The sequence below is a fragment of the Plecotus auritus genome (assembly GCF_963455305.1).
Source record: "Plecotus auritus genome assembly, chromosome: 1".
NCBI lineage: Eukaryota > Metazoa > Chordata > Mammalia > Chiroptera > Vespertilionidae > Plecotus > Plecotus auritus.
The window spans coordinates 42,581,261-42,605,455 of NC_137770.1; the positions used below are offsets into that span (position 1 = coordinate 42,581,261).

Here is a 24,195-nt window from a genome sequence, read left to right on the forward strand (position 1 = left end):
GGAGAGACGCTGCCAGCTGGACCCTACAGCATGAAGCAGGCCAGCAGAGACAGCTGAACTGTGAGCCCGCCCTGAAGAGACACCCCTGCCTGTTAGGTTCCTAGTGCCTGTCTGGATCCAGGGCCACTCTTCAGAGTCCCATCTTTCTGAGGCCTGGAGGGTCAGTTCTTTCTGGGTGACTACCTGTCTCTCGTTACCAGAAACCCTCCATTTCTTAAGTTGATACATAGGACATGTCTGTTAACATGCATACAAAAGTACCTAAGTAGTGCTACCTCTGGTTCCATCTGCCACTATTCCTACATTTACACTAACTCCAGCCTAACTGAATCGCCTTTTGTACAAACATGCCCTGGGCTCATTCCCATGCTGCTGCAGCCTGCCAAAACCAAGCTCCAAAAATCATCCCCAATGCCATAGAAACCAGGAAGTCTGTTAAACTAAGTATAGTACTTTCTTCAAAAATCCACAAACTTTTCATTAAACAACTAGTATCAGAGAAGAATTAGGAAATATAAATAAGCAAAGGGAAGAAAAATTGTACCACCCCAAGAAATTCATTGTGATATTTTTTATTATCTCGTGTGTCTGGAGGAATTATTGGGCCCCATCGTTTTTCTGATCTCTCTTAAGAATTATGGAATCCACGTTCATTTTTTTCAGGTAATAAGAATTCCAATCTAGTCAGATGTCAAAAACTTAAGCATCTTATTTTCTTTAAAGCTCCCTCCCTCCACCCCTCTTCCCCCCACTTCACCTCCTTCAAGTATGCTGTAGGCTGGGAAAACCCACTATGAGGAGAGGTGTTTCTGTACTTGATTGCTCTGCCTTGCTCTAGTAGGGAGGCCAAAGGAGGTACCATGTAAGGGAGCAGAAAAAGACTGACTAACCTGGAGTGGGTGCCCTCAGGGGTGTGGCCAGTGTTAAATGCCAACTCTTTCTCCCATGGAGAACTTGGGTGAGTTCCTTGCCTAGTCCCCCCACCCCACTGGGGATTTGGCTACAGATCCCTTTACTTGGGCTATTCCTCCTCTGGCTAATGGCTTTACAACTGCCCCTCCCAGCTCCTGGCTTCTAGTAGTCAGCTCTATGTCATAGTCCCCTTGCTTCTCCAGGCTGGCGTCTTGAGCAGGGTCCATGTCTGGCCCATAAGAAACATGCATTTTTGCCTTGCTGCCATTGGGGAGGGTACACGTCGCTCTCTCTGCCATCAGGGTCAGCTCTCAGATCCGGGCCCTGCGTACCTCTCTGATCTCATTTTGCCATATTCTCTTAGCCCACGACACCTGAGCCAGGCTGGGCTTATTTTTGTTCCTCAGTCACACAAGCTCAGGCCTTCTCACTCGCTGTAGCTTCCTCCTGGGAAGATTACCCACTTTCCCTCTCTCCCCGTATTCTGGCTGGATCCATTCTGAATGGTAAATGTTGCCTGTCACAGAGGCTTTCTCTAATCATCCATCCTAAGGTAACAACATATTCACCATCATCTCACCTCGGTGTTAATTCTCTGCACAGTACTTACCACCATGTGATATTTTTCTAATTTATGTAACTGGTCTGATGAAGGACACTCAAATGGAATAGTCTAACAATTTTGTGGTTGTTTTTAAAAAACTACCTCTCTATCAACCTCTCTTTTTTCCTCTGGCTAGAAATCTTCCTTGATGTTATAATATTTTCATAGTATTTCACTTTCATGGTTGTTAAAGTGCCTTTTCTGTTCATTTAAAAAAATTCAATCTCATATTTGCTTCCAGCCTCTTCTCCCCCTCAGCACATGCTAAACTTACAGCTCAAGGGAAGCAGGGTGTGGGATGGGTGTCTCCCTGTCTTGCACTGCCACCCCCCCACCCCCCACCCCCGTGTTGGGGAGGAAAGGAAGGAGACAGAAAAGATGTTAGCTTAAGTGACTGCCCACAGGAAGTTGACTACTAGTATACTCTCCTTGACCGATTGATTACCTTTGCACACTTGCACGTGCTGTTGGTAAGTAGGTTTCTGTTCTTTCGCATGTTATTGCTTCTCTATTTAACACTGGCTCTGAGTACCAAGAGTAGGGCAGGTATTCAAATGGTTCTTTCCCAAAGGCCATCTTTTGGATCTTTGGATGGCTTTTTGAGGTATCTTTAAGATTATGCTTTCTACAACTTTTGTTTTGCTTGATGATTTCTTCCCATTTTCTTAGTTTTCAATGTATTCATTGCTATTTTTCCCCACATACCCTAACAGATTACTCAAATGCCCAGCAATTTTTTAAAAATATGTTTTTATTGATTTTTAGAGAGATGGGAAAGCAGAGAGAGAGGTCCATGTGAGAGAGAAACATCGATCATCTGCCTCCTGTATGCACCTGACCGGGGACATGTGCCCTGACTGAAAATGGCAACCTTTCGGTGCACAGGATGATGGTAAACCAACTGAACAACATGGGCTAGGGCGTTCCTTTTATATTTTAAAAAGATAATTGTATATGGTATGTATCCAGTTTTAGGAGTAATAAAATGTATACATTCTCCATTAAAAAAACTTCATAAATCTAATTAGTTTCATAATATTTTTCTGAGTGCATATATTATGATTTACTTAACAATTCCCTTATTGTTTGATATGTTGGTAGTTTCCAAAACTATTGCTAGAGATATTTTTGTGCAAAACACTTTTTCTATGCTTTCGATTATTTTCAAGAATGTTATACTGAACTGGACTCCCAGCAGCTATAGACAAAGGAGCCTTGCCAATATTGAATACTTTTATTATTTAAAGTATTGCTTAATATGATTACCAAAATGGCTATCTTTATTTTTAAGTTTGCTTTTCTTTGATTACTAGAGACACTTGACTATTTTCTCACATGTTGTTAGCCAACTACAACTGTAAATTGTATAGTCCTATCCTTTGTCCATTCATTGACTGGGGTGTTAGAATTTATTTTAGTGAGTTTTCAACCTACAGGGTGTCCCAAAAAATGTATACACACTTTAACAGCTGATAGCTCAATTTTAAAAATGAAATGTATTTTAATATACAGTTTTAGGGACACCCTATGTTTATTAATCCCTTGTCATTTTTTTACTGGACATTTCAGCTTCCTTTTTATTTTTGTACTTTTTATGTTTTAAAATTTTTATTCATTTGCATAATTGGTCTGTTGATTGGGTGGGTTGTGTGTGTGTGTGATGTAACTCACTGATTTTTAGTTTAGAAAGTATACCACGCCCAGAGATTTGACAACTCTATATGTTCTCTTATCACTTTATGACTATCCTTGGATTTACCTAATTATGTGACATAAAGTATTTAAATTATTTATGTACCTCAACAAAGATTTTAACATCACCAAAAATATTTTCCCCAATAATTTGGAATGCCTCCTTTAAAAGGTATTCAATTCTTATATGGGATTGTCTCTTTTTCTAGGATAAGAATCCTAATACATTGATATGTTTATCAATTTTTGTGCCTCAATCATAGTGATAATTTTTGCAGCCCTATAAAATGTTTTCAAAACTCATAAAGCTAATTTCTTTTTACCTTTATTTTTTTTCAAATATTGACTTATTATTTTCATGTATTTATTTTTTAAGGTGAACTTTAAAATAACTTTGTTCCAGCCAAAACCGGTTTGGCTCAGTGGATAGAGCGTCAGCCTGCGGACTGGGGGGTCCCAGGTTCGATTCCGGTCAGGGGCATGTGACTTGGTTGCGGGCACATCCCCAGTGGGAGGTGTGCGGGAGGCAGCTGATCGATGTTTCTCTCTCATCGATGTTTCTGACTATCTATCCCTCTTCCTTCCTCTCTGTAAAAAATCAATAAAATATTAAAAAAAAAAAAAACTTTGTTCCAAATCTCATTGGGACTTAGGTTATAATTGTGGTAATATAAATTAATTTGGGAGAAAATGACATCTTTAAAAACTTCAATCAAGAAAAATATTTTTTTAGGTCTTTTATTTTTCTCAGTAAGTGGTATAATTTATTTTCATATTGGAAGCACACACTCCTTGTTGAAGTTTCTAGGTATTCATGTTAATCTGGCTCTAGTCATTGGATTAATTATGAGATTACTCATAATAATGGATTGACTGACCCAGAGAAGGCCGTATTGTTGAGCCTCATTGAGACTGGAATATGGCTTGGGACTTGGAAGCACCCAGCTCTCGCTCTATGGACAGTTTTCTAGTTTTCATATCAAAAGCAGAAGTTTGTTGATCTTTTGCCACTAGGATATTAAAGTATCTCTCTGCCTAGTTCCATGTTCCTGCGGTTGAACCACCTAGCCATTTACTTGTTACTCTTCTCATTCTCACTGCTTTGGCTTACTCAAAACCAATTTGACTTCCCTTCACCCATGGCCCATCTTGGCCCTTCCTGCTTCACAGCCACTCTCACATTATTAATTCAGATTCAGTTCCCTTTACAATCCTTTAGGCCTCTGGGTGATAATGGCTCCTGGCTTTGCTGACTGCAGAGTACCACATCTTCCCTTGTTAGTTTCCTTCAGCCCTGCCCACACCATTGCACACAGTCCAGAGGATTGCAATGTGATACATGGCTGGACTGGCGCCTGTCCCAGGTCTGGCCTGGCCAGGACATGCCCAGCTTCCAAAAGTGAGAGTCCTGATAATGTTGGAGGTGAGAGATGGAATCTCATTACTGTTCTTCTAGCCTGTGGCCCACTCTGAGAATCAGAATGGTGCTAGTCCAATAGAACTGGAGGAAAATGAATCCTTTTCAAATTATAAACTTTTTACTTACAAAAAGTTACAAAATGTTTCCTCCTCCTCCTCCTCCTCCTCCTCCTCCTCCTCCTCCTCCTCCTCCTCCTCCTCCTCCTCCCCCTCCCCCTCCTCCTCTTCCTCCTCCTCCTCCTCCTCCTCTTCTTCTTCTTCTTCTTCCCCTCCCCCTCCTCCTCTTCCTCCTCCCCTCCTCCTCTTCCTCCTCTCCCTCCTCCTTTTCTTCCTCCTCCTCCTCCTCCTCCTCCTCCTCCTCCTCCTCCTCCTCCTCCTCCTTCTGCCATGAGTGAAAACTTTATTGCTCCAAGCACTTTACATGAATTCCACTTTACATGAATTCCACCAACACCTCATTGGGGCAAATATACAAAAAGCACAATCATCTCAACTTCTCAACTAATGCACTGCACAGACGCTTCCCAGGCTGCACCCTCAGCAAGACAGATGCATTTCAGTGGCAGCAGCTGCATTTGCTTGAGCTTCCTCTGCACATGCAGCCCTGGGCACACTTGGCACAGCCCGGGGGTAGCAGGAGCAGCTGCTTTTTCAACATGTTTTACAGTTGCAATATGTGCATTTGCAGTCATCTCTACAGATGCATATTCATCCTGACAAGCAGGAGCATTGCCTGGGGTCCATGGTCCAGGTGTCTGAGAGGCTCTGTCTGTGCTGGAGAAGGGAGGCACTACAAAATGTTTCTAATAACACTATATAAAAATTAAAAAGTGTATAACTGAAAGGTTAAGCACAAAAAAGTGTAAAATTCAAAGGTTAACAAATGATAAAACAGATGCTCATGCACTCATTTTTCCAGCCTGATTACCACATATCGAAGCCCTGGGAATGGTGGTCAGCACTAGCTGAATAGCATTTGAATGCTCCAGGACTTGCAGATTATCTGCAAAAATTTGCTTCTTTTTTCCATGTTTTCCCAAGCCAGTGCAGTTATTAGACTTCTAATGTCAGGCTCTCTGACGTTTCAGGGTCTAATGAGGTTGGCATAAATTGACATGAACAGCAGATACAAAGAGCAACCAAACAGTAAATGTGTGAAACTTTTATTATTGATTTTTAATAACCTCCAATTTTTCTTAAAAAAAAAAAAAAAAAGGCAGGCCCACATGAGGGAACTAGCTACCTTCTGCTGAGACATGGTTTTGATCTACTCATAAATAACATGAGTTATGGGACCAACGTACTCCGGGATTCCTCTTACCGTTGGGTTCTGCTGACTGCTTTCTCTTTAGTGTCTCCCCACTTGTGGACTTACCCTCTGTCGCTGAGTGTCCTTGCATATCTCACATTCAAACCCCAGAGGCACAAAGAATCTGTGTGGTCAGCAGGAGGATGCTGTCCTGCTTTGGCAGAGCATTGTCCAGCTGCCCCTCCTCAGTATTAGTGTAGATGGGATACATTTACAAAGATGGGGTTGAATCTTATGGTTTGACTTGGACAATTCCCCGAAAAATGTTTACCCCGAGACTGCATCTGCCCCTCATTAGACTATGAGTTCTCCTGGACAGATATCGCCCAATGCTATGCTTTCTGTGGCCTGTAGTATTAAAAAGTCTTCTCTGACACCTTTCTTTATCTCACCATGGTGTCCAATCAGTCAAATCCTGCTGAACTTATCTCTATTAAATATGTTCACTCCTTTCTCTCCCAGCTTCCACTGCTTTAGTCAAGAGCCACAGCCACTTTTGCCAGGACCATTGCTGTGAGCTCCTTGCTTCCGATTTCATGATCCTAATCAGGGTCCTGGTGCATAGTTGGGCAGTTTGTATACTACACACAGGTGGCTGGCCCAGGAGGTTAGTGGGGCTGAAGTACAGCCTGCATTCCTGTGCCCGGGTGTGGACCTCTGTTTATCTGGAGAGAATATCTTTGTAATTTGCACGAAGATGCCACATAATCCTGGTGACATAGACCTGCACTGTCTCAGACAGTAGCCACTAGCCATATGTGTCTACTTAAATTTTAATTAATTAAAATAAGTAAAATGTAAAGTTCAATTCCTCAGCCATACTAGCCACATTGCAAATGCTCAATAGCCACAATTACTTGTGGCTACAGGACTGGACAGTGCAGATAAAATTTCCACGATTGCAGGAAGTTCTGTTGGACAGAACTGGATAGACTCTGTTTCTAAACCATTGCTGTGCAATTTGCTAGTGTAGGCAATCTTTAATGGAAATCTAAACATGTCCCTCTCTTGCTTAAAAGCCTTCAATGATTTCTGCTTCCGCTAGCAATGATCAGTTAGCAGGGAGTGAATCAATTTTGTGGGTCACAACGAGTATTAAAAACAAAACAGCAAAACAGGAAAAAAAAAAGAAAGCACGTGTAAGTCTTAGTATTGTTTGATGAAATTTTTGTTTCAGCTATATCTGTATCTCCTTGTCTCTATATCCCGATGTCCATCTCCCTATATTTCAGAGTCTATATGATATTCTACTTGGTTGCAATGGAAAACGTCACTAAGCTTTTCTTTCTTTCTTTCAACTCTGTGTCTTTGAATTGTCTCCTTGGACTGCTGATCCCACCTTCTCTTTAGACAACTTTATCTAGACAACGTAAGAAACAGGAATCCTGCCTTGAACGCTCCAGGGCGGTCTGCGTGCACTCTCATAACTCCCCGCAGGCTTCCCTAAACGGGGTTAGAATTCTGTCATGATTTATTTAGGCTTATTGCGGAAAGTATACTAAGTTCTTTAAGTGCAAGTATAATCTCACTCATATTTGTATTTCAAAGAAGAAGCACAGTATCTGGAACATACTAGGCTCTCATTAAAAAAATATTTGTTCAAAGAATTAACATAGTAAGGCAGGAAAAATCAATCAGCTGTGCGACGCGGACTTCTGCCATCAGAGGGCGTCGGCGCACCCGGGCCAGTGCGCAGGCGCGCTGGGAGGGCGGGTGCCGCGGCGGCGGCGGCAGCGGCGGCGGCGGCGGTCTAGGCTGTGGCCGGGGGAAGTGAATGGTTTTACCCAGAGGGCCCTGCGCCGCCTTTCTCCGCTGGCACCGCCGCCGCTCCCTGCTCCTCCTCCCCGGCCATGGCGTTCACGTTCGCGGCCTTCTGCTACATGCTGGCGCTGCTGCTCACCGCCGCACTCATCTTCTTCGCCATCTGGCACGTGAGTAGCCGGCGCCGGGGGCGGGAGGGAGGGCGACGCGGCGGCGCTGCCTCTTCTCGAGCCGGGCGCACCGCGGTCGAAGTGGCCATGGACCCCCTAGGTCTATGCTCCGGAGAGTGGGGCGGGGCGGGTGGCGCAGGCCGCGCCGCTGAGGTCTGAGCCCTCGCTCCGCAGGCCCGGGGCTGCTGGTCTTGGGAAGGACGGGCGTGCGATGCTTCCACGGATGCGCCCGCCCGTCCCGGCGCAGGCCGCGCGCCGCTGCTGTGCTCCCCCCTTGCTGGGTGGGGCGGCCGCCGTCCTGACGGGCCCTGCGGACCCCGCTTTCATGCGCGGACGCTCGGCCAGCCCACCGCACCCCCGCACCCCCATACCCCTACATCCCCGCATCCCCGCATCGCCGCATCCCCGGGGAGGACGTCACGGGCTCAGAGTCATGCTGTGTACTTAGTGGAAAGGGAGTTTTCCGAATTATTAATACAGATTGATTTTCTTTTCGGGTTTCGGCAGGAGTCTGGCCCAGATAAGATAGTTGTAACCTATTTGAGATGAATTTCCAACTCCGCTTTCCAGCACTTGTTGGGTGCTCTTCAAGTAGAATCACTGTTTTCGGGTTGTTTCCTAGTGAACTTTGATGCTGGATTGATTGCTCTGTTGACCTCATCTCCGAACTTTTCCCCTAAATCATACTTTGACCGCCAGTTTCTCAAGAGACAGTTCCCAGCCACCTCTGTATTCTGGGTAACTTGACTTAGTAAAGGTAGTTTTACTTTGATTTTGAAAATGCTCATAATCCTTAAGCTTCTAGGGGACCCCCCCACCCCCCTTACTAACATGCTGCAGGATAGAAGCACGCACATCCTTACTGATCCCGGGAAGGAACAAGTAAGTTCCCCGTGACATTAGTTCTGCAAGAGATTTTTAAGGAATTCTGTTCCTCTAGCTCAAAATGAGAAGCAGCCTTCAGGGAATCAGCATTCATTAAAAATGTATCTTGTATTTGCTTGTGCCACTCCCCTGTCCCTCCTATAGTCCAGTATCTTCTGGAATATTGGTCTTAGTTTGAATGATTGGGCATGTTCACTGGAATGTGAATTTTAAGTTGGGTTTTATACCCATAACAAGGATTTGTTTATGGAACATAAACTAACAGGGTCATTTAAATAGCTGCAGTGTCTTGTGCAAAAATAATGTCAAAGGTAGAGTGATATCACAAATCCATTTCCTTTTGCTCAAGAGTGCGATTATGTTTATAATTGTTAAGAACTCGACTGTTAGTGTAGTAGGGAATGCTTATGTCCACTAAGTCACTGCTCCCTCAAAATGCTTGTCAGTAGGAACCAGTAACCTAAAGAGCATTTTAGGCTCTTTGGTGGAAGAACACTAAGTACAGATAATTTGGGAGGTAGACTATCTCCATCTTAGTAATAAGCCTCCAGTGAAACTGAAACGTGGTTCCCTTCTATCTGTAGATGTGGATTTAAGTCACTTCCTGCATGATGGGCGCTCTTTGTTTTCTGAGGGATGAGGATTTTTAGAAGAGAGCTGTGGATGGCTTTTTTACACTTTGAACCAAGTTGTGGAAAACCTGAACTGTATTTTTTAAAAATGGGTAATTTAGTTTTAGCTTTGCAATGAATCTGTGTCCGGGTAGATATAATTTTAAGTCCTATTTTAGAACTTAAAAAAATTTGTTTGTATTCCACATATTAGTGGAAAGCTTTTATCCTTAGGGATTTCTTGGTAGTTCAAAGGATTATACATACTTTGGGAACAGATTGAGAATTCTAAATAAATAAATAAACAAACAAATAAATAGTTTTAATTCTCCAGAACCTTCAGTTTATTTTTTAGGCAATTTAAATATCTTTCAGAAGACTTCATGTGGAAGTTTCAAGTATAAATTCACAAAATCCTGTTTACATTAATCATATGGTAGATGTTTTTTTTAAAAAATATATTTTTATTGATTTCAGAGAGGAAGGGAGAGGGAGAGATTTAGAGAAACATCAATGATGAGAGAGAATCATTGATCGGCTGCCTCCTGCACACCCCCTACTGGGGATCAAGCCCGCACCAGGGGCATGTGCCCTTGACCAGAATCGAACCAGGGACCCTTCAGTCCGCAGGGCCAACGCTCTATCCACTATACCGGCTAGGGCTGGTAGATGTTTTTTTTAAAAAAATATATTTTTATTGATTTCAGAGTAGGGAGAGGGAGAAATAGAAACATCAATGATCAGCTGGGTGTCGCCTTGGAGGTCAGGATGGGCTGCACCTGCGAGAGGATCAACATGCCTTTGGCTAGAGATTTACTATATCCGTCCTTGGAAGAGGAAAAGAAAAAACATAAAAAGAAACGGCTAGTTCAAAGTCCAAATTCTTATTTTATGGATGTAAAATGTCCAGGTTGCTACAAGATCACCACGGTGTTCAGCCATGCTCAGACAGTGGTTCTTTGCGTAGGTTGTTCTTCAGTGTTGTGCCAGCCGACAGGAGGAAAGGCTAGACTCACGGAAGGGTGTTCATTTAGAACAGTGGTTCTCAACCTTCCTAATGCCACGACCCTTTAATACAGTTCCTCATGTTGTGGTGACCCCCAACCATACAATTATTTTCGTTGCTACTTCATAACTGTAATTTTGCTACTGTTATGAATCGTAATGTAAATATCTGTTTTCTGATGGTCTTAGGCGACCCTGCTAGCGGTTCTCAACCTGTGGGTCACGACACAGGTTGAGAACCGCTGCTGTAGAGCCTAAGACCATCGGAAAACACAGATAGTTACATTACAATTCATAACAGTAGCAAAATTACAGTTATGAAGTAGCAACGAAAATAATTTTATGGTTGGGCGTCACCACAACATGAGGAACTGTATTAAAGGGTCGCGGCATTAGAAAGGTTGAGAACCACTGATTTTAGAAGAAAGCAACACGGATGATCCACACAGCTTCCTGAATTTGGGTTATATCACAAAAAAGCCTTATCAGTTTAGTAATTCTAGTTAATCTACCAGGACAGTGGTCGGCAAACTCATTAGTCAACAGAGCCAAATATCAACAGTACAATGATTGAAATTTCTTTTGAGAGCCGAAAACCGACTTCTGCGCATGGGCCACGAAGTTTCCATCGCACTGTACGTGCGCGCCTGCACGTGCTATTTTGTGGAAGAGCCACACTCAAGGAGCCAAAGAGCCGCATGTGGCTCGCGAGCCGCAGTTTACTGACCACTGTACCAGGATAATGTAATTACATTTAATTTTGTAAGTATACAACAGTGATCTATTTTGGTGTCAATTTTTCAATAAAGTTTTGATTATGGGAAAACAAAACAAAAAAACATCAATGATGAGAGAGAATCATTGATTGGCTGCCTCCTGCACATTCCACACTGAGGATTGAGCCCACAACCCAGGCATATGCCCTGACCGGGAATCGAACTGGTGACCTCTTGGTTCCTCGGTCAACACTCAACCGCTGAGCCACACCCGACTGGGCGCTGGTAGATGTTTTTTATGCTGATCATCACTTCTGTCAGTTCAGTCCTAATTCTTGTCATTAATGCTCCGTGGGGAATAGAGTTGGGAGCACAGATTTGTTTGAAAGCTAAAAATTCAGAAGTCATTCCCTAAGGATGTACATCAGATTTGAAGGTATCCTGAATTGGGTAGTTTGGTATTTTTAGGGATTTATCTGTTTTTATTGTGTTTGCACTTCTGTGGAAAATTTTGTGAACATCTTTGTCCAGACACACAATCACAAAAGATTTGAAATCACAAAAGATTCTTAATTTAAGAATCTTTTGACAAAAGTTTTGGAAACTAGCTTATAGCACTTAAACAGAAACCCATTCATCATCATACTTATTAAAAGATTCCTTGAAATCACGTAAAGGAAATGTTCAATTAAAAAAAAGGTCAGTTTTAAGACATACATTTTGGACTCTGCTGTTAAATTGATCTTGTTTTAGGCAAGTAATTGTATTTGTGATCATGGTTCTTGTCTTGAACTTTATTATTAAAATGTATTGGGGATATGACAGAGCTAATATCAGGTGAGTGACTAAAGCCCATAAATGATCTGAAGTTAGTATCTTCTAATTGTACATTTATATATATATTTTTAAAAAATATATTTTATTGATTTTTTATAGAGAGGAAGGGAGAGGAATAGAGAGTTAGAAACATCGATGAGAGAGAAACATCGATCAGCTGCCTCCTGCACACCCCCCGCTGGGGACATGCCCGCAACCAAGGCACATGCCCCTGACCGGAACCGAACCCGGGACCCTTCAGTCCGCAGGCCGACGCTCCATCCACTGAGCCAAACCAGTTTCGGCTGTACATTTATATTTTTAACATTTATATATGTTAGGGATCATTAGCAGAGGAAAATGCCTTTTGCTGAGTCCTGTACTTTTTTTTTTTAGCATAGGGCTATTTTTCTTTTTTCCCTTTTTACATTCAGTAAATACTGATTGAACACTTAATTATGTGCCAGGCACTCTTTAGACCCTAGGGCATAGCAGAGAAAAGCTTTGCTTTTATGGAGTTTACATTTTAATTATTTTCCTTCTATTCCTGTTTTATTTAGAATTTTTATTAGGTTAGGTTGGTGTGTTTTATAACATCCTAGAAATTAAAAGAACACATTTTTATGAAGCTAAAAACCTTAATAGGGAAATAAACCAGCATATTAAAATCTAGAAATATATGACTCCATTGGTTACTGGTAATATTGAGTAACACTGTCACATGCTAGTATATAAAGATGCTATTTGTAACCCACCAAAGGGCAGATAAGTTCTGTTCCCCAGGTAACTAGTGGCAGCAACTAGAATATTTCCCCCATAAACGTGGTGCCTTTGACTTCTTATTTTGACACCTATCTTAGCATCACAAAGTGGTACATTACCCCATTTTGATTTTTTAGTACATTTTAACTTTGAAGCTCTGTGTTTAGTGACCCTACATGTTAAAGCCACAATTCTCTAGAGCAGTGGTCAGCAAACCACGCTCGCAAGCCACATGCGGCTCGCGAGCCGTGGTTTGCTGCTCTGTTGACTAATGAATTTGCCGACCACTGCTCTAGAGTCTGGACAAAAGCATTTTTGCCATGCATTTTAAGTGGATGCCAGCTCTCTCCCCTTATCGCATTTATAAGTGTTTCACTCATCACACTGTGAAAAACTGGCCTTACCCTTACACAGTCTTTAGTTTGGTGACCAGGTAAAATGACCTGCATGAGTTCATGAAAGGAGGTCAGATTGATCACTTTTATAGTGGCCTTGAACAGGACTCTGCTCTTGCCTGTATGGTGCCTTCAGGTGAATTGGAACAAGATACCTCTTGGGGCAAAAGAATCCTTCCTTCTGAACAGATACAGCCTCTGGGCGCAGAGTCTAGTGCAGAGCCCATGCCAGGGTGCTTGGCAGCAGGATCATGGGCTGGCTAGGAGCCCTTTGTCCTGTGCAGAAACTGCGCTTCTGTATGTGGTGGTTCTGCCCGTGAAGTTGAATAATCCCCAGTGTTTCTCTACTTTGAGACCATTTTTTGCATTTCCAGATCGAAGCAGGACTTTGAAATGTATGTGTTCGGGCACAAACGGGAACAAACTGAAGCATGCGAGTCCATCTCTAGTGTCCCATTGAACACTGTGATGAGGGTGGGGCATGCACAGATGATTAAAAACACTTCACCCTGTTGGGCACAGTCTGGTGGGAGACAATCTATATGTAAAAGTGTGAGGGATGCCATATTGGCAGTATTATATAGCCCTGTGCTCTGTAGAGATTAGACAGATAGGCACTTATATCTGCCCAAGGGATGAGTTGACATAGGAAGAAGGTTTTTTAGGATAAAGAGTTTTGATGAATAGTTGTGGGTGGGGTGAAGATAATTTCAAGTCAAAATAACTTGAAAGAGGCATAGAAAACAATTGAAAATTGAAGGTATTTATCACAGTAATATCAGATCATGTTAGTGATAATAATATAAAAGTGTTTTCAGTTCTTTAAGTCTGATTCTAGTTACTTATTTATTAGCACATATTGAGTTTATTGTAAATCAGTGTACATGTAATGTTTGCTTTTTTATTAACTTTATTCAGTTATTTGATGATGGGGCAGGTTTGTTGCATCTTTTTATTAAAGCAAGAGGTCCTAACTGTTTAAATTCTATTTTAGATTATAGCATTTGATGAGCTGAAGACTGATTACAAGAATCCTATAGACCAGTGTAATACCCTGAATCCTGTAAGTTATAATATCGGAGTTTTCTTTAACTTTTAAAACTGTTTTTGCTTTTAACTTGATAAAATTTGAAAATGGCCAATATTCTCAGTAGCATGGTATATTTGTACTTTTTGAAACAGACTTTAAAAAATATTCTTTTTCCTGTCCTACTTGACTGTTCTGACTATTATTAATCTGCTGGTGATCTTGTCAGCTGTCATACTAACATTCTTCCAATCTGCTTTTTACATTGTCGACCAAAGACAGTTGAAAAGGTCAAAAAGATTAAAAGAGTCAAAATTGCATTAAAGGTGTGTACTGCTTTTTAGTTTAATGTTTTCCTGCTACATTCATTTCATGGGGAGGGTTAGGGCATTTGTATTTGTAAAATGTTCTGTTCAGTGTGCTCGTTCATATGCCTGTTGAGGTTTATGCTTTCATGAAATGTCATGTTTTATGCAAATGCTTGCTGGCCCTGTCAAGTAGGGAAAGCTGTTAAATGCTTATGCATTTTTTAAAAAATATTATAGCTATAGGCACTTCTATGTTGAATTATTTGGTACAATGTTTGAGAGTTGGTTAACATAAAATGACTTTAATGGATGGTAAGATTATTTACCTGTTGTTACTTGGGAGTCTTTAGTACCCTATCTAGTTTTATCTTTAATTATGTCTACTCTGGAATTAATTCTGTTTCAGCTGATGTTTATTCAGAGCGTTTTAGGTTGATAGCTCTGTTCTTTGGCTCTGGAATCTTGCGGTAATGCTAACCTATTGACTCATGCTGCCAGAATTTTGTGGATAATTTGTATACAATTATCTACATAGTTATTTCTAATACATTTCCACCCTAAATTTCTAAAACAGACCTGTCTTATACTAGGTTCTGATGGGTTTAATTATAATGTAGCTCCATTGTGCTTGGGGATTCGCTCTATATTTTTTACTTCATTTACTTACCTCATTTAGAAAGATTCCCCTTTAGCCTGTAGGTTTGATTTTACCTAGCTGGTCAGAAACTGAAAGGTGGTTTGTAAGAAAGCATTGGGTACTTTAAGATATAGTATACTATAATTCATCTTTAAAAATTACTTCATGAAGATGAGAGCTTGTGTAAACTTCAGTTGTGTAACACCGTAATTCACTAGCTTGCTAGAGGGATTTTATTTGGAAAAGGATCTATAACAGCGATTTTCAACCAGTGTGTAACAAGAGTTTTTAAAACATGCAATACATGACTATTTAGTCAGGGGTACTGACCTTTTCTCCCTTCGATTGTCAAATAAAAAATGACAACAGCTAAAACAGTAGCCATTAATGTGAATGAATCAAAAATAGCTATTTTTTTCATATAGGCAAAATATATCTTTTTTAGTGTGCCACAGAATTTTAGTAATTAGTTTATGTGTGCCACAAGTTGAAAAAGGTTGAAAGTTTCTAGTCTATAAAGTTAGTTTGCTACTTTATTATTGTTTCTTAGATAAATATGAATGATGGAATAGATTTCTAGTTTGGCTTTAAAGAACTGTTAAAGTATGATGAGTATATACATTTAAAAGTATTAACTTACTAATTGTTTCTCTGCCCTTATGAAACAAAATGTAAGATGACTGCCTTTTCATTGGAAAGTAATAATGTTCATTGGAAAACATCTTAACACACTATTACAAGAAATTTAGAAACTGAAGTTTCTCCTTTTGACAGTTGTTTAATATTAGTATTCTGTCTTTGGCTTTTCACTACTTCAAAAAAGCAAATCATGATGAGAATAATAATAGCTGAAATCAGATGAGTGCTTTCCTGGGTCCCAGCCTCAGAGCTGAGCATCTTATCTTGGGTTTTGTCATCCAGTTCTCATGACAGTTTATTTTCATGAATAGGAGAGTAAACAGTCTTAGTGAGATTAAAGCACCTCGCTCAAGGTTACACAGCTAAGGTATAACCAGAATTTGAACCTAACAACCTGATTGTTAAGTTCATCCTCTTGTATTTTCCTACTTTACTATAAATTTAAGAGGGACTAATTTTACTTTAACATAAAAAGACGTGTTTGGGATATCCTAATGCTGCAATATGTTGGGAGGAAGTTTTTATACAAGCACAGGTTGTATTTCGGATTGGGTGCCGATAATTAGCTTAATAGCAGTGCATCTGACAGTTTTCCCTATTAAAATTTTGTTTTGACAATTCTGCCAAAGTATGAGGGAAGACAAATATCATTATTTTTAAAAATGTGAGCCTTAACTAGAGAATATATTGATTTGTATGTTAAAGTGCTATAATTTCCGTCATATTGCATGAGGTATTTTTTTCTGGAAGTTTTTGTGTAAATGTTGTTTCCTAAGTGGAATAACTTTCATGCCACTTACGGGAAAATTTTGTCATTAAAGAACAATCAGAGAGGACTGGTTTTTATGATAGGTGCATAAGAAAAGTTTCTGGACTTTTTTTTTTTTTTTGAGAAGGAGTGGCATTTGTTTCACATTAGAACTGGTAGGGTTGCAGATTATTTTCACTGTCACTAAAGTATATTGTTTAAGGTCAGTAGGGATCATACTTTCAAAATCATTCTCTCCCCATACCTCAGCCTGTAAGTGTAGGGCAAAACTTGGGTGATAATTCATATTGTTAGATATTAATGGGCTTTTAGAGGGCCAATTTTAATGATCTTTATTTAAAAGAAAAATCCCATAATTTAAACTAGGATTGTAAACAGCAGCTGTAGTAGAACTCCTAATGTCTTTTTTTCTTGGTTTGTCCTGGTTGTAGTCAGAGTTTTAAAGATTTCCTATGGTCATTTTCTTTAGAGACTGTAGATGTTTAACTTTGATGTTAAATAAATGCTAGCTTAAAGGTTCATGCTATTTACAAGTTTAATACTTAAGTTTGTAGAAAATACCTGTTTGGTGGTGTGGAAAAATTAGTTTTATTGGGATTTCATTTAAAATAATACCCATTAAAAACTTCTCTCTGTACCTTTAAATTGGGAAAGGTAATTTGGCAGTATTAGAAAATCGGCTTGAATGTAGAGTATAACTATTATTTCTACAGCTATGGTTTCCCCTAGGAAAGATCTGATAATGTTGAGGATTCACATAATTTGGTATGATGCAAACATATGAGAAACTGCTTTGCAGCTGTGACTTATAGGAAGTTCTTTGGCTGCAACTTGCAATGAAAGGTGTTATTTTTTAAAAAAGATATTTTTATTGATTTCAGAAAGGAAGGGAAAGGGAGAGAGAGAAACCTCATTGATGACAGAGAATCATTGATTGGCTGCCTCCTGCACGCCCCACACTGGGCATCGAACCTGTAACCCCAGCATGTGCCCTGACCGGGACCGGACCTCCTGGTTCATAGGTCGATGCTCAACCACTGAGCTAGCTGGCCGGATGGTGTTGGTATTCATATTTACAAAGTCATTAGGCTGAAATCTTTAGGATCAGAAAGATAATTTAAAACAAAGCATTAACTCCTGGTCATTTTATAAAAAGCACTTTGCTTGAATTGCTTTTTCCTCACTTAGTACTACCTACTACCAAAAGATTTATTTTGTTCTTAAGTTCTGAGCTTCTACTGGTCTGCACTGTCTTTCATTGGAAAGCAGGCTTAAAGAAACAGGAAGGCCGTGTAAGAATGGAAGTGCAGGAACTGGGGAAAATTCCAATTTCTTGGGTCAGAACTGTCTTTTCCCTCCTACATTGCAGAAAGCACATCATTTGTATTTGTGCATATTAGTATTCTTTCCTCCCTGACTGTGCTGAGATTATTGGCTGTTGGCTTTCCATTGAAAAATTACTTTGTGGTGATGTGATGTGGTTTGTTAAATACTGTATATATAGCATTCTGGGTTTCTGTTGAAGGCTTAAAAACACTAATGTGTAAACTTCTAAAGGGGAGTTTTGTTTTGGTGGATTTTTTTTAATATCATGTTGCATGTGATCAGATATCTCATTTTTGTAATTTTATCATTGTTGAATGGTGGAAAGAAAAAGTATTCCAATTGATTAGCAAATAACTAATCTGGGTGGTAACTTTGTATGATATAACCTATTGCTTTAAGAATTTGAGTTTTAAAGTTTAGGTTTTATCTTATTCTTTTAGTGCAAGCTATATCCTCTTATCCACTTGCTTGTAATCCTGCTTTGGTAAAAAGTTAAATATGGGAATGAAACTCAGTCGTTTCATCTTTGAGTCTAAGAAAACAGTAATTTTGCATTATGGAAACTTGGTTGCCACCTGCTTTCCAAGGTAACAGTTGATTGAACGCCCAGGCATTTTGATAATTGGCTTGTGTTTTTCTTCCAGCTTGTCCTTCCAGAGTACCTCATCCATGCTTTCTTCTGTGTCATGTTTCTTTGTGCAGCAGAGTGGCTTACCCTGGGTCTCAATATGCCCCTCTTGGCATATCATATTTGGAGGTAATATTTAGATATACTTCTAATACTTTTCCTAATTAAATTATACTGTGGTTAATACGGTTGTCTTACTTGCTAGTTACCTAAATAAAAACTGGAAATTAGTTGGCCTTTATTTTAAAAATCAAGTGGATGAGCAAATAACTGATTTACTACACCTCTTAGACTTTAGAGAGTTTGCTTTATTACTCTTTAAAGGTGTTTTTTTTTTAATGAGGTATAACTTACATATAATACTGTGCAAAGTCTGAAGTGTACAGCTCAATGAATTTATACATATGTATACACCCGCGAAACCACCACCAGATCGAGACATACACCCGTTCCAGCCCCATCCCAGTCTGTTACCCCTGTGCTTCCCAAAGAGAACTTCTGACTTCTAAAACTTTATATTAATTTTGCCCTTCTTTGAACTTCATATAAATCCAAACTTTAATGTGGTTATTTAAAAAAGATACTCATATTTCATAACTTTTAAAAGTTCTACCTGATCTACATAAAGAGTTTTTTGTCTTAGATGTAAAAATGACATTGCCTTTGATTTTAGGCAATATATACTGAAGAAGTGTTTAAGAGTAAAATGATATCACATCTATAACTGACTCTGAAATGGTAAAAAAAAAAAAGTATGCATATTTAGAGATAAAATAAAGAGAAGGATAAAGCAAATATGGTAAGTGTAAACATTTGGAATGTCTGGGTGAAGTGTTCTTGTACCTTTTCTGTAAGTAAAATTGTTAAAATAAAATGTTAAATCTTATATACTTTTTACAATTATTCCTATTTTTCTTTAAAAGTGTAGAGGAGACCAGATGAGACTTCTTTAGCTGTCCTGTTCTGCTCATTTAGGGGCTGTAGTTTTAAAATTAAGATGATGAAAGGAAAGAACTCCCATCTCTAAAAGTATTCTTTCCTATGTGGACCAAACATTAGGGAAAAAACCCTCCTTCCCATCCTGAAGGTTTGCTCCCTTTCTGAGTGGCTGATAGACTGTGTTTATTACAGATATATGAGTAGACCAGTGATGAGTGGACCAGGACTTTATGACCCTACAACCATCATGAATGCTGATATTCTAGCATACTGTCAGAAAGAAGGATGGTGCAAATTAGCTTTTTATCTTCTAGCCTTTTTTTACTACTTATACGGGTAAGTTTAAAAAATAAAATAAAAATGTGATATTTCACTTTGCTGTCTAAAATGTTTGCAGGCATTATGATCTTAACACCTGAGAATCCACTTGAAGAATAACTCAGTGTCTTGAATGGTGATAACTGGTAATGACAGTGCACACCAGCCAGTTCACATGGAATGTGAATATACTGGTACTTGTCAAAGCAGCCAACTGGTGTGCTGTCAGAAGCAGATAGTTTGGCCAGGCATGCTACTTTCTGAGTTTTCAGGTTCATTCAGTTAGTGAAGGACCATCCTCATTCTTTATGGTAAGGTGATGGTAGTGGGAGGATATGGCTTGGTGAGTTTGAAAAAACAAAACAGTCTCGAGATTGTGTTTAATTTTTTTTCTATCATGCTTCATAAATTGTGTATGCTGTGCCCTTTATCTTGTAGTTTGATTAATCTGAATTGGATGAATGAAAAACAGTTCTATCTTATAGAATGGTGTAATTATCAATTTTTCCCCCTTTCTACCATGATAAATTCATGTCATTCCTTTATACTAGGGTTTCTCAATCTTGGCACTGTTGACATTTTAGGCTGGGTAAATCTTGGTTGTGGGGAGCAGTCCTGTGCATCGTAGGATACTTAGCAGCATCTGTGTCCACTAGCCAGTAGCACCCCCGCCCCCAGCTGTAATAACCAAAAATGTCTCCTGTGGGGCAAAATTGCCCTGCATGAGAAGCACTGCTCTGAGTGTACTGTAGGTGAAATAAAATGGCTGCTTATTAAAACTAGAAAAGGACATTGTCAGGTGGAAGTATAACTTTTCTTTAAGTGGTATAAATAAACTTTTCTCATCTTTTATTGATTTATATTTAGCTAGAGAGGGCTTTCCATCTGACTTTCAAAATCTGAGGGAAATTAGCTGTATGAGGTGTACTTTTGTTATAACTAGCTTCCATTTCCTATTTGTTACTTGAAAACTTGCTAAGTATTATATTGTAAGTTTATATTCATGTTCTCTTTATATCATGCATTTCCATTGTAGAAAAGGATGCATGAAAGGCTTGACTGGAATATGCCTTTAGAGGTTATAATTGTGAAAATGAGTATCTCTTTTACTGTTACCTACAGATGTCACTCATATGAAACAAAGAAAGCGAATCAGTTTTGAAAAGTGAAGTTCCGTGTCTCATCCCAATTTCTTGTTTTTATTTTTAAGTTTTTGTAACAAATGTCTGGAACAGTGCTAGCATATAGTAGACACTTAAAACTTTACTGAAAGAAATGAATGATTGATAAATCACTGGAGATGTACAGTGTGGGAAAATGTTCACCAGGAGGTGGTGGTACTAGGACATTCATTTCCGTTTTAAATTGAGTTTGCTCACCTCCTTGGTTTGCGTTTTTATTTAGAGATACATGGTTCTGAAGCATGCTATGCCTATATAGCATGTAGAATTGTCTGGCAGTCTTTAAGCCTAAATCAAATGAATATTGCTTTTCATTTTGCTTGTTTGTCCCCTTTCCTTTTTTTTTTTTTTTTTTTTAATCCCTGTTGCTGTTGCCTAGAGCCTTTCTCTAATGGGAAAGTTCCTTAACTGACCATTCCTATCTGTAAAATGGGGTTAGTAATAGTACTCACCTCTTAGGACTGCTTGGAGCATTCAAGGAGGTCATGTATAAAGACCTAACAGGGCCTGACAGGAAGTGACCCCTTGGAGACTCACTTCTATTAATAGACTCAACTCCCAAGTGTGGTATTTTGGATTTCTCTAAGCTCACATCCCCCATTGAGCTTTCAGCTGTGCTGTTCTACTTGCTAAAATGGGAAAGGAATAGGGAACAACTATTGCACATGCACCAAGCTAAGTCCTACCTTAGGCAAAAGTCCATAAATGCCAGTTAAAATCATGTTTGAACTTGTTCGTCTTTTTATGTTCTGTGATGGTGTGATACCACAAACTTGCTTGCTATATAGAACAGACTTAACTTTTTGGCGCTCTTAGTTTTTATAATGAGGAATGTTTGAATTAACAGCCTTTTCCTTCTTTTCAGCATGATCTATGTCTTGGTGAGCTCTTAGAACAACACACAGAAGAAGTGGTCCAGTTAAAATGCATGCAAAAAGCCACCAAACAAAGGGATTCTATCCAGCAAGATCCTGTTTCCAAGAGTAGCCTATGGAATCTGATCAGTTACATTAAAAAATGACTCCTTATTTTTTAAATGTTTCCACATTTTTTGCTTGTGGAAAGACTGTTTTAATATGTTATACTCGGATAAAGAATTTAAATGAATTACGTATAAATTAATGTAAAGTGATTACCTCTGGTGTTGACAGGTTGGAACTTGCACTCCTTAAGGAACAGCCATGATCCCTTGAATGATTGCATTAATTATTGTCCTTAGTCCATTGGAAGCTTTTGTTTATAGGAACTTGTTTTGGTTTTAATGAAATGCCATCTAATTACAAATAGCTGTAGATGACCAGGTGCTTCTGATGAACTGAGAATATATATCTGATCTGTGGGAAACTTCATGGATTTCCTCATCTATCATGTAGATGATTATATAAGGATACATTAAAAAAATAAGAAGAGTGGGATTTTTCCCCCTTTAACTTGAATATTATCCCTGTATATTGCATGAATGAGAGATTTCCCATATTTCCATCACAGTAATATACTTGCTTTAATTCTTAAGCATAAGTGAATATGATATAAAACCATATGCTGAATTACTTATGAAGAATGCATTTAAAGCTATTTTAAATGTGTTTTAATTTGTAAGACATTACTTATTAAGAAATTGGTTATTATACTTACTGTCCTAATCTGGTGGTAAAGATAGTCTTAAGAGTTTGCAAGTACTTCCGATTTACAAAACGGTATGAAAGAGAATACTGTATAACCGCCCTGCTGTTCCTTTAGTGCAATACAATAAAATTCTGAAATTAAGACTTTCAGTGCATTGTTTTAAAGATTACAAATAGCAATTTCATAAACTTGCTTAACCCACAATAAAGACATATTACTGTCAGTTTTTAAAAAATAGAGAATTACATTGTTTTTTGTTTAATACTACGTCTGGATCTAAAAAGGAAGATTTTTAAGTGACTAAGCACATTACCTTCTGTTGTCTCTTGTCATGATTCATAACCATTGATGGCACAACAGTGTCATTTTTCTTACCAACTTAAAAAAATTGTAGCACTTAAAAGTTGTAAATTTTTTTTGCCTTTTTTAAACAGCAGGTTTTAAGATAAAATGACTTAATTTTTGTTTAGGCAGTTAAATTATGGCTTGCATGTTTTCATAAGCATTTTTGTGTTGCATTTAGGATGCGGATGTTGAGGCAATTGAAAATAGTGTAAGTGGATAAGTTTCTTAAACAATGAAAACCAATATATAGAAATTGCATATAATGATCAAGGGTGTTTATGGATATCTTTGTAGAAATCTAACTCTAAGAAAAATGCTTCCTCACGTTTGGGAGAGTAGCTGTCACTGTTTGGGACTGGGTAATGGAGGAGAATATGTTGAAGAAGAGGATGTAGAAACAGGAGAATGAGAAGAGTCACACCATTTCATAATGAGAAGTTTTACAGACCTTGTATATTATAGCCTGGGGAACACCTTGAGGGAACTGACTGTTGGTCAGTTCCTGCAGTAAACTAGTTGCCAAGCACAGCTAGTCATTGAAAATTCATGCTCTGAATATGAAGAGTCATTCAGTTTCAGATCTACCTGATTATATCAGTACCCACTCCTGATTTTTCTTTCTTGTTCACAAAACTTGTGATCATGAGAGACCCGGCCAAGTCTATCCACCAGATAGGTTTCTTGGGCTTTCATAAATAATCCTGTCCAAGTATTTTTAAAACATTTATAAGTTTTAACAAATATCCTTTTAATAATGTATTCTGGAATATTCAGGACTAATGCAGGGTTTACTGGTTGCGATTTGTGGAAGCCACCTTCTCATGCTTTGAAAACTAGATATGGCCCTAGCTGGTTTGGCTTAGTGGATAGAGCGTCGGCCTGCAGACTGAAGTGTTCCGGGTTCGATTCTGGTCAAGGGCACATGCCCGGGTTGTGGGCTTGATCCCCAGTGGGGGACGTACAAGAGGCAGCCAATCAATGATTCCCTGTCATCACTGATGTTTCTCTCTCTCTCTCCCTCTCCCTTCCTCTCTGAAATCAATAAAAATGTATTTAAAAAATTAAAAAAAAAAAAAACTAGATATGTAGTCCTTAGCTGGTTCCTCAAAGATGATTGACCGTAAAGGTCACCCATCTTGGTGGTAGGTTGTTAGTTCCTAGGCATGTGATTAGAACATTGAGTACTCGGATCATCTCTCAATATCTACTCATCTTTACCTTTTCTAGTGTTTTATGCAATTTAATCCCTTACAGAGAAAGCAGAAACAAAATTGCATTTGACATTATCCCATTAACTCTTTCCTTGCTCTGAATTTAATTTGTGCCTCCCCCCCATTAATATGTTTTGTTTTGTTTTTGTGTTAATCCTCACTCGATATTTTCCCCATTGATTTT

At 39.1% G+C, this 24,195-nt stretch overlaps 2 protein-coding genes across 3 annotated transcripts; both read left to right on the forward strand.

Annotated features, from left to right (window-relative positions):
- The first annotated feature begins 7,630 nt into the window (after window positions 1-7,630).
- Window positions 7,631-22,598, forward strand: CNIH1 (cornichon family member 1). 2 transcript variants are annotated; one of them, XM_080664590.1, is made up of 6 exons: window positions 7,646-7,867; window positions 14,052-14,120; window positions 14,363-14,410; window positions 18,408-18,520; window positions 19,523-19,666; window positions 21,695-22,598. In XM_080664590.1, the coding sequence occupies exons 1-6, from the start codon at window positions 7,787-7,789 to the stop codon at window positions 21,720-21,722; spliced, it is 483 nt and encodes a 160-aa protein (XP_080520716.1). In that variant the 5' UTR covers window positions 7,646-7,786; the 3' UTR covers window positions 21,723-22,598. The 2 variants fall into 2 exon arrangements, with proteins under 2 accessions (XP_080520717.1, XP_080520716.1); XM_080664591.1 differs by lacking the exon at window positions 14,363-14,410 and having other exon boundaries at window positions 7,631-7,867.
- Window positions 10,159-10,437, forward strand: LOC308253808 (small ribosomal subunit protein eS27-like; the record flags this gene model as incomplete). Its single annotated transcript, XM_080679566.1, has 1 exon — window positions 10,159-10,437. The coding sequence occupies one exon, from the start codon at window positions 10,159-10,161 to the stop codon at window positions 10,435-10,437; it is 279 nt and encodes a 92-aa protein (XP_080535692.1).
- Window positions 22,599-24,195: the final 1,597 nt, after the last annotated feature.

Bases quoted from the DNA above. Each gene is read 5' to 3' on its own strand.
- CNIH1 (XM_080664590.1), top strand. From the start codon at position 7,787: ATGGCGTTCACGTTCGCGGCCTTCTGCTACATGCTGGCGCTGCTGCTC. The intron at 14,411-18,407 runs GTGTGTACTGCT...TTTTTCTTCCAG, and splicing joins GAGTCAAAATTGCATTAAAG to CTTGTCCTTCCAGAGTACCT. The intron at 18,521-19,522 runs GTAATATTTAGA...TGTTTATTACAG, and splicing joins TTGGCATATCATATTTGGAG to ATATATGAGTAGACCAGTGA.